The following is a 10,078-nucleotide window of genomic DNA, read 5'->3' as shown; positions in this document are numbered from 1 at the left end:
CAACCATGACGGGCTCTTTGACTGGAATGCTGTACCACTTCCCCAATAACTACCCACCTTTCCTTCCTTACCAACAGAATCCTACACATATTGGAGACAGCACTATTCTCTCCTAAAAATACTACATTTCCCAGCCAGCCTTGCACTATTAAGAAGAGTGATTTGCAAGATTTCAGGCAAAGTTTTGCCTCTCTAATGATACTTTTGCCTTTTGACTTTGACATATACCATATTGAAAGTGATAGTAGTCTTAGGGGAAGTGCCTCAAAGCAGTTAGGATTAGAATGTTTCTTAAGGATTTTTTTTTTTCTTTCTCTGGTGCTTGGAATTGAATCCAGAGGGCTTCATTTATGCTAGGCAAGAGCTCTACCACTGAGATATACTGCCAGATTTGCTAAGGATTATTTGTTTTTAATAGAGAAGAATGTAGTTTTATTGAATCTTTGAAATGCCCCCCCCCCGCCTTTGCCCTTCCTATCTGCCTCTCTCTAAGGTTTGGGGTTTGTGAAGCTAATTTGGTTAACTAGTTTTCTTTTCATTTAATTCCCAGTTTGTAATTATGCTCAATTGCTTCGAAAGTGCTTGAAGTCTGCTTTCTAGATAACCAGGGAATTTCTGTATTATGAATTGATCACTTTTTAAAAAAATGATTCATAGAGTTTCATACTGAATATTTGATATTCTAAGTGAAAATGATTGAATATCTTCCCTTTTTTAAAAGTTACTAATCCGTACTCAAGAAAACATGGAACTATAAGTTATTATAGAAAGATCAAAAACTGTGGGGCATGAGCAATTTATTTCAATAAAGAAAAAGGTCTAAAAAAAAAGAAAGAAAGAAAGAAAATTCTAGCTGTGCTTATGTGCTTAGCTATAGAGATTACCATTAAATCCTATCATCACCTAAAGAAAAAAAAAAGGAAAGGACTGATTTTGCTACAGAGGGAAAAAAAAAATAAATTCCAAAGTCCCTACATTTACTGAATCCCCATTTATCTCTGGACAATCTCAATGTCTCAATTCCCTCTATTTTCTTTTCACACCAAGCTATTGAATGAGAAGTATATCAAGCTGACTGATTGTTTGATATAACTGATCTACAGTAGATTTTATTCCAGTCATCTTTCTAATTTTTATTCCAGTAAATAATTTTGACTTCAACATTTACCATATTGGAAATGACAAGTGTCTTCAGGTAAGTGCATCAAAGCAATTAGAATCAAAACATTTGCTAAGGATTGTTTTTTTAATGGAACAGAATATGGCATGGAATATATGAATCTTTGAAATGCAGAACCACATGAATATCTTTTATTGTGAAATAAAATAATCCAAATGATTGTAAACCCAAGAAACAAAAAAGAGAAGCACTTAAATATTTCATACAAACACATGCATTTTCAAACCCTGACATTTTTGTGTAGTACTTATAATCTAAATACACCTTTCCCTTCCCTTTACAACATACCATTGCAACCTGTTTGTTTATAGAATGAAGACCTTAAGGAAAAGCCTTATTCACATTCCCGTGAAAGAAAGAAATATTTTTTCCTAGGATCAATTTAGCTGAAATTGATTAAACACTGGTAGAGGTTCCAATCTTTGTATCAGACAAATAAGATGATAGATGATATTTCATTATCAACAAATTCCTATTAATACAGCCAGTTAATTAAATTATTCAGATGCATTTATTGAATTTCTACTATATGTAACTATTGTTCAAAAGCAGACACATTTCCAAAGATGTAAAGTGGGCCACTAAAATAAAGTAATAACTCCAGAAGTTTATAACTTTGGTATCCTAAAATACCCAAATGATAAGAAAAAGTTTGTCACTACTATTGCTGCTGCTTTCAAAATTGCCCATTTATTTCTAGGGAACAGTTCAGACACTGGAAGAATATAATTCAAGTTTAAGCATCAATAAATGATAGCTATACCTTAATGATTTAACACAACAGCAATGTGAAGTACATTCTGGTGATCTACAGTGCTAGCATCTATGCAAGGCAGTCTGGGAAATTACACTATTTTTTTTTAAAAGACAATATTAATTTCATAATAAACCAGGACATAGACCAACTACAACTTAGAAGGAAAGGAAAACTTTCCCCCTACTGCTAAAATTATAATTCCTCAGACACACTGTCATCATTGGGAAGCATGGGTGTAGGCTAGGTAAATTTATAGCATATTGAATAATACAGCCAAGTTTTTTGTATGTAACCCTGAAGACTTTCCAACTTATTTTTCAACATTACAATTGTAGGAATGGAAATTGAAGAAATGAAAAGTATTTTCTTAGACATAACTAACAGGTTTCTTATAGTCCCCAAAGTCAAAATGTGACACATCACTGTAACAACCTAACACAAACTATTTTGTCTATCACCCATAATACATAACTTCATAGGACATCACATTTCCAGGAACTAAGTACTTCTTTCAATTTCCTTGAATTTTTTTAAAGTTTCCTAAACTATATAAGTTCTTTTTTCCAGGTCAAGTGTTATCTTCTGGCAAAGTACCTTCAGGATAAATATGCTTCATCATTTATATATCCCACAATTCAAGCCTCCATCATATACAAGCTTAAAATCAGCTCCTGGTCCCTCTGTTCAGAACTCCCCACACTTATTTTTAAAAATTACTTAAAACACTAGAGGGAAAAAAAATCCCTCTGAATAAGAAAGACCCCTTAGAAAATCAAACTCAACTTCATTTCTTAAAAAAAAAAAAAAAAGCCTCAGTTAAAAAATTTTAAAAAGCCTCAGTAGTCTTCCATTCAGAAACATGCTATTCGGCAAGTAAATAAAATTAAATGAAAATAATAAACAGTTATTAAATAGCAAACTTAAAATAAATAAATACTTGTAGTCTGGAGTTCTCAGAGAAAATAATAGGGAAATATCTGTTTCTGGTAAATTCACATTCCTTTCTGTACCAGTTTCTATAATGAGTGGGCAACACTGCCCTCTTATGGACTTATTGAGCTACATCCCTTAGTTCTTGTGGAAAATTTCCCCAGGAGGGGTTGACCAGCAGGCTTGCTCGCACATAACATTCTTTCTTTTGCTTCTAGGACAGTCTGCCTTTCTGTGAATGACTCTGAAGACCAAGGAGCCCCTAGGGAGGCCGTGAGACTTTGAGAAGTCTCATTGAAGGGACCATAAATTGACATTTGTTGCAGTGGTTTTCAAGCCTTAGTGTACATCAGAATCATCTGCGGGCTTGTTAAACACAAGTTGCTGGGCCCCACATTCAGACTTTATGCTTCCTTAAATCTGGGATGGAGTACAAGAACTTACTAGGTGATCCCAGCAAGTTCCTGGATGGTACTAATGAGCCAGTACTGGGACCACACTTTGTGGGCGGGGCAGGAAGAAGAGGGCATGTCAGCTCCTGGCCCTTTCTGGGTCCCAAACAAGATTCTGGAGTTCTTTTTATCAGAAACTCCTGAAGAGAGATTTTAAAGCAAGTGTCTCCTCTCACAGGCATTTTGAAGACCTCAAAGCCTAGTGGGATTTGGAGAGAAACCAGAGGGTGGCACCCTCTCCAGCCCCAGCTCAAATCATCAGGGTGGGGTCAGGGACCAGCCCCTACCACTAGAAATAACTCCAAAACAGGTGTATCTGGACAGCTATGTGAGGTCTAAAAGGTTCTTGATAAAGGAAAAAGAGTTTTCAGGTCACAAACTCCTTAGGATCACAAGAGTGATATGCAATCCTAATACGCAAGCTCAGGCTGCATGTCAGTGATGGGAAAAGGGCTGTGAGCACCCACCCACTTTCACATTCTTTGCACTCAGTTCTTAGCCCAAAGTGGTGTTTTTCTGGAGCATCCCATGGGAGTAGTTTCAGGCCGAGGTCATTAGGGGGAAAAGATGTTCTCAGAAAAACAACCCTGCGGGCTGGTCAGCAGAGATCCTGAGGTCGTGGCCACGGCTGGATTTGGTGCAGAGTTGGACCCGGGACTCCAGCTGCTCACTAAGTTCGTCCAGAGCCCCGGTGCAGGACTCCAGGCTCTCCGCCAGTTTCTGAATCTTGGCCTTCAGAACCGCCTGGCTAACCTTGGTGGCCCCCTCCGAGCGCCTGGGGATGAGGAAGCCACGTGAGCCAAAGAAGACGATGAAGTAGACAGAGTTGTACAGAGCCATGGAGGCGTTCCTCCCGCTCTGCAGCAGCTGGCGGTCCCCGCGGCCCTGCCAGCGGCAGAAGAACTCCAGGCAACTCAGGATCTCACGCATCTGGTCCTGGCAGGTGGCCGCGATCTCCTGCACCCTCCGCACCTCCCGGGAGTTACAGAAGATCAGGGAGAGGTCGGACGTGATGGTGACCGCCCCTCCAGCGGTGGCCACCCCTAGTCCCACAGCTGACGCAAGAAGCGAGGCACCCAGGGTGACAGGGCTAAGCGAAAGCCCCACGATGGCAGCGACTGCGCCCGCGGCGCTCAGTGAGCTGCCTGCCACATTGGCAGCCAGGGATCGCCGGCGGAGGCGCTCTAGGCGCCGGGCCACCTCGCGCAGGCGTAGCACCTGGCCGTGGAGCTGGCCGCGGCGATCCAGCAACAGCCCTTGGAAGCGACGCAGCGAATCCGCACCTTGCGGCTCCCAGGCCGCAGGCCGCTCCATGCCCTGAGGGGACACAGAAAAGCAATCACCTGGAGCCTTGGTGCCTGCCGCTACTCTGCCTGTGCTTCCCTCACCTAAGTGAGAGTCGTCAAAAATTAAATACACCCGCTATTGCCAAGCTAGGTGAAAGTGAAACCGGTCCATTTCCAATGGGTCATGTGTCAAGTTCTCAAAGTTCAGGGATCTGAAACAAGTCACACTGGTTCTCAGACACTATATCCGCATACGCAAATAGGAATAATGCCATCTTCTGCTTCTCTCCCAGGGAACGCTAAAGATGGACTGCATCAACTGTTAAATATTTAAATGGGGGTGGGTGGGGGTAGAAGGCTACTCCAAAACGGAGGCCTTTGCTGTTTGAAAGATAACATTTTAGCCTTTCATCAAATGAAGACTTGGATCCTAGGAATTTTCCAATACCATTTTTCCCATCTCTTTCTCTGATAAGTAAAAAAAGATAAGTCACCCAAAATCTCAAAAGTATATTGTCTTTCAAATTTAAGAAACTGATTTTTCTAAGTTAGATTCTTGCCTGAAGCAACTCTCTTTGGTTTGCTAATCTTCCAGGCTCTTATCTTTGAATCAAGCCTAAGATATTACATCCAACTAATACCTCCATGTCTTGAGGTGTTTAAAGCTTCCTTTTAAAAATTAAGGGAACTTTAATATAATTAAGGAAAAATATCAAGAAAACTTTGAAAAAATAAAGTGGCCAAAAACGTTGTTTGACAACTCACTGAGGGTTACCTATCTAGTACCAAATTGAATTGAAGCCAGTGGAAGGTGACTAATAAAGAGAAAACTGAACATCCTGGGGTAAAAGTACATCCTTCCTAGTTACCAGAGATTCCCATCTTCATGTCAACCGTAGTCTTCTCCGTCAGGGATTTCTTTAAAGTGGCAAATAAGCCACAAAAAGAAAGCATTTCAAAACTATGAGATATCAAGACAAAAATCCTACTCTCATCTAGAAGATGAGGAAATTGAACCAGAGACATGTTCTAGATGCAGCTGATTCTTCATAGAGCCTAGTTTAGCATCTTTATCTCCTGACTCCTGAATCTTAATTTTACTTTCAGGCTTCCATACGTCAACCTACAAGTGATGTTTCCAGGTAAAAAGAAGAAATAAGAAAAAGACTTCCCTGATACATATTGGACAAGGCTACAACCCTTGTATTACCATCCAAAGGCCATTTCTCAGACAATATCCTAGAATCCCCACTTACCATTCACTTCTGGCTGCCTCCAGGAAAGAAAATTCCGAGGCTGTTTCTGGATGAGTGTGCTTTATAGTTCCAGAGAACCAATAGCCGCCCTGGGAAAGCTTTGTCTCATTCTGAGAATTTGCCATTTCCTGCCCTGACCCCTGCTGCCTTCATCCAGAAGGATGTGACATGGTGGAAAATGACCTGCCAGCACAGCACATCCCGTATTTAGGAAATGAACATTGTGTGTTCGCTTTCCCCCCAAACGCAGGAAGAGAACCACAGGCTCTTCCCCAACTTGAAACAAGTGTTGTCATCCTCCCAGGGGCGATACCCTGCCTTTCCTCTCCTGAGAATAGCTAATGACGCCATCGCGGAGGCTTTCAAACGCACCCCAGGCTGACCAATTATAGTATTTCTTGAGAGGTCAAAATCATTTTTAAAAAGAAAAGAGAGGGTGGATCTGATATAGCCACTCAGAGCCCACGCCTATATTTCAAATAGTATTGTGCATCTGCGAGTGGCTCAACACATGTGATCCTTCAGCTGTACAGCCAGCTCTACCCGGTCTTAAGAATGCAAGGCCACGCCCGCCGGAAGGGCTGCGTGTAGTTTTGGGCATCTCCAACCGTGGAGAACATAGGAGGTCTCAGAAAGGGCACACTGCAGGCCAAATGAGTCAGAAAAATCAGTAGGGTTAAGCTGTATACAGTGCTAATTATACCCTTTTCACCACAGAGGAGATATGGCTTCCCTGGTTTTCATTTGTGGCTCTTGTGAAAGTTAAATGAGTGGATTCTATCTGTAGGTTAGTGAAGCATGGGCTGAAAGACAATTATTTGGATGATACAGGAAGGAAAAATGAGCGCAGCATCTGGGAACTTGAGCAGACCTGTGAACTCAGTCATAACCACAGGGACCCAAACACATGGCCCTCCCTGTAACATTCTCACCTTTGGATTAGGAAGACCAAATTGATTTTTCAATTAAATGATTATTGCCTCCACTCTCTGATTCATTTGGAAAATCTTCACAACCATATCATTCTGGAATACGATTAAGTCACTAGCTTTTACAATTTATATTTATCAACAATGCAATTTATAATTTCTGTTTATCAACATAGCACCATCTTCTACTATGTACATCCACAGTCATTTTGAACTTGATTATTCTGAACTTGGTCAGTGTTCAAATATTCTTGTTGTAGCTCCTCAAAGGATAAACATAACCTTGGTCAAGATGCCTTCAGTATCCACCTGTGCTTTTGAAGTAACAAGTAGGCAAATATCTTCTTCTGTCCCCATACACCTAAGCCCTCCAAATGGGATGTAAGCCAGGGTAAACTGAGAAGGTGGACTAGGAGAGGCTGTACTCTGAAACTTCGGTTCCCACATGCTCCAACTTCTCTGCACATTGTCCTGTGTATTTGGGGCTTAGATTAACACAATCAAATATTTATTTCATGAATGAGGAATGCAGGGTCTTTCTGGGATGCAGGCTCTTCTTCAAAGTATCAGTAATCATAATACAAAAATAGAATGAAGAAGTAGAAAATCTATAGGAATGGACAGCATGTGAACTAAACTCAGCCAATGTTCTGGAATTTGCTATTCTCTGTATTGAAAACCCATTTCTCCACATCTGCCTCTTTATGAAAGGGGGGTCCAATCATTTGATTATTAGGGCTACTTGTAATTTTACTGCCTGAAATAACCTATTTACATTGCAAATTATTTACAAGAATTGACATGTAACACTTTCAATCCAGCATTCGTCTATTTTTTCGTGTGTGTGTGTGTGTGTGTGTGTGTGTGTGTGAGATGGGGGGCGGGGTTCCTCTCACTATGTTGCCCAGGCTGGCCTTGAATTCCTAGGCTCAAGTGATCCTCCTGCCTCAATTCTCCAGAGTACCTAGCATGTACCACTATGCCTGGCAAATTGAAGATATTTTGATCAAAAATTCTATGTGGTCAGTTTCTCCAAAAAAATCTGTGGACTGTGTCTTCAAAGTTTAAACAAAACTATTTGTTGGGCATTATTAGCATAACACCCTAGAGAGAAAAAGGTTGCAAATGGTGATGGAATAAAAGACAAAGAGACAAACGCACATAAATACAGTTATCTCATACTAGATAAAGGTGCCAAAAACATATTGCAGAAAGGAGAGCCTCTTTAACAAATGGTGCTAGGAAACTGGAAATCCGCATCAGCAAAATGAAACTAAATCCCTATCTCTCACCATGCACAAAACACAACTCAAAGTGGATCAAGGATCTAGGAATCAGACCAGAGTACCTTACGCCTAATAGAAGAAAAAGTAGGCCCAAATCTTCATTATGTTGGATTAGGCCCCAACTTCCTTAACAAGACTCCTAGAGCGCAAGAAATAAAGTCAAAATTCAATAAATTGGATGGAGTCAAACTAAAAAGCTTCTTCTCAACAAAAGAAATTAGGTGAACAGAGAGCCTACATTTGGGGAGCAAATTTTTGCCACACACACGTCAGAAAGAGCACGAATCTCCAGAATATATTAAGAACTCAAAACACTTAACACCAAAAAAAAAAAAAAAAAACAACCCAATCAATAAATGGGCTTCTGACACTTCTCAGAAGAAGTCATACAATTGGGCTGGGGATGTGGCTCAAGCAGTAATGCACTCACCTGGCATGCACAGGCGCTGGGTTCGATCCTCAGCACCACATAAAAATAAAAATAAAAATGTTGTGTCCACCAAAAACTGAAAAATAAATATTAAAAAAAATCTCTCTCTCTTTAAAAAAAAAGAAGTCATATAATCAATCAACAAATACATGCAAAAATGTTCAACATCTCTAGTAATTAGAGAAATGCAAATCAAAACTGCTCTAATATTTCATCTCACTCCAATCAGAATGGCAGTTATCAAGAATACAAACAACAGTAAATATTGGCAAGGATGTAGGGGTAAAGGCACACTCTTACATTGTTGGTGGGACTGCAAATTGGTGCAGCCAATCTGGAAAGCAGTATGGAGATTCCTTAGAAAACTTGGAATAGAACCACCATTTGACTAGCTATCCCACTCCTCTGTCTATATCTAAAGGACTTTAAAACAGCATACTACAGTGATGCAGCCATTTCAATGTTCATAGCAGCACAATTCACAGTAGCCAAACTGTGGAACTAATCTAGATGCCCTTCAATAGATGAATGGACAAAGAAACTGTGGTATACATACACAATGGAATATTACTGAGCACTAAAAGAGAATAAAATTATGGCATTCGCAGGTAAATGAATGGAGTTGGAGAATATCATGCTTAGCAAAGTAAGCCAATCCAAAAAAACAAAGGCTGAATGTTTTCTCTGATTAGTGGATGCTGATTCATAATGGGGGGTGGGTGGGATGAGTGGAGGAACTTTGGATGGAGCAAAGGGGAGGGGGGAGGAGGCATGGGGGTATGAAAGACAGTGGAATTAGACAGTCATCATTACTCTAGGTACACATATGATTGCACGAATGGTATGACCTTACTTTGGGTACAACCAAAGAAGTGAAAAATTCTGCTCCATTTGTGTACAATGAATCGAAGATCATTCTGCTGTCGCATCCTGCCAGCTGGCTGGGCTGACGAAATGAGCTGGGTTTAAAGGAGCTGGCTGCAGCAATAAACTAAGAAAATGGTGAAGAAACCATGCAACACACAAAAATGAGTTTCTCATGTCGAGGGTGGGACTGCTCTGTGACCCTTAAGGGTCAGCTCCATACTGGACAGCTCTGGAAAGAGAGCACCCACCCGGAATCTCTTTATTTTATAGGGAGGACACACAACAGGAACTTCGATGGAATGTTCTTCACCAAATAAGGCAGGGGATAAGGTTTCAAAAGGTGGAGTCTTGCTCTGTGATGTACTATGGCCAGCAGATTGATTGACATCTTGGCCAGTCACACCCATTTCAGATGCTGTGTGGGATCACAGGCAGAGCGACAGGAAAGGTGCACTTGCGAAGCACAGCCCAATCAGCGTGCAATGCTAGACTAGTCCCCTCATATAGCTCAAATGCACATAGGTCACACATACACACAGCCCATGGATGGCTCAGCAACAGTCATGTATAACTAATGGGAGGAAAGAAGGAAGGGAAAAAAAGAAATCGGTGGCAGGCCCTGGGACTAGCCTTCAGATCTGTTAAATTCATGATGTATAGCACTAACAGGACAAACTTGGATTCTAAGTCTAGAACCATAAGGGA

General features: G+C 40.8%; 1 protein-coding gene across 1 annotated transcript; it reads right to left on the bottom strand.

Annotated features, from left to right (window-relative positions):
- Positions 1 to 1,289: 1,289 nt before the first annotated feature.
- Apold1 (apolipoprotein L domain containing 1) lies at positions 1,290 to 6,144 on the bottom strand. The gene is made up of 2 exons (XM_046436318.2): positions 5,862 to 6,144; positions 1,290 to 4,636 (listed from the first exon to the last, which is right to left on the bottom strand). The coding sequence occupies exons 1-2, from the start codon at positions 5,862 to 5,864 to the stop codon at positions 3,893 to 3,895; spliced, it is 747 nt and encodes a 248-aa protein (XP_046292274.1). The 5' UTR covers positions 5,865 to 6,144; the 3' UTR covers positions 1,290 to 3,892.
- Between the last annotated feature and the right edge of the window lie 3,934 nt (positions 6,145 to 10,078).

This window comes from Marmota monax, unplaced genomic scaffold (genome assembly GCF_021218885.2).
Source record: "Marmota monax isolate L192 unplaced genomic scaffold, Marmota_monax_Labrador192_F-V1.1 WCK01_AAM20220418_F8-fsc00012, whole genome shotgun sequence".
In the NCBI taxonomy this organism is placed as follows: domain Eukaryota; kingdom Metazoa; phylum Chordata; class Mammalia; order Rodentia; family Sciuridae; genus Marmota; species Marmota monax.
This window is presented reverse-complemented; position numbering and strand designations above follow the sequence as displayed.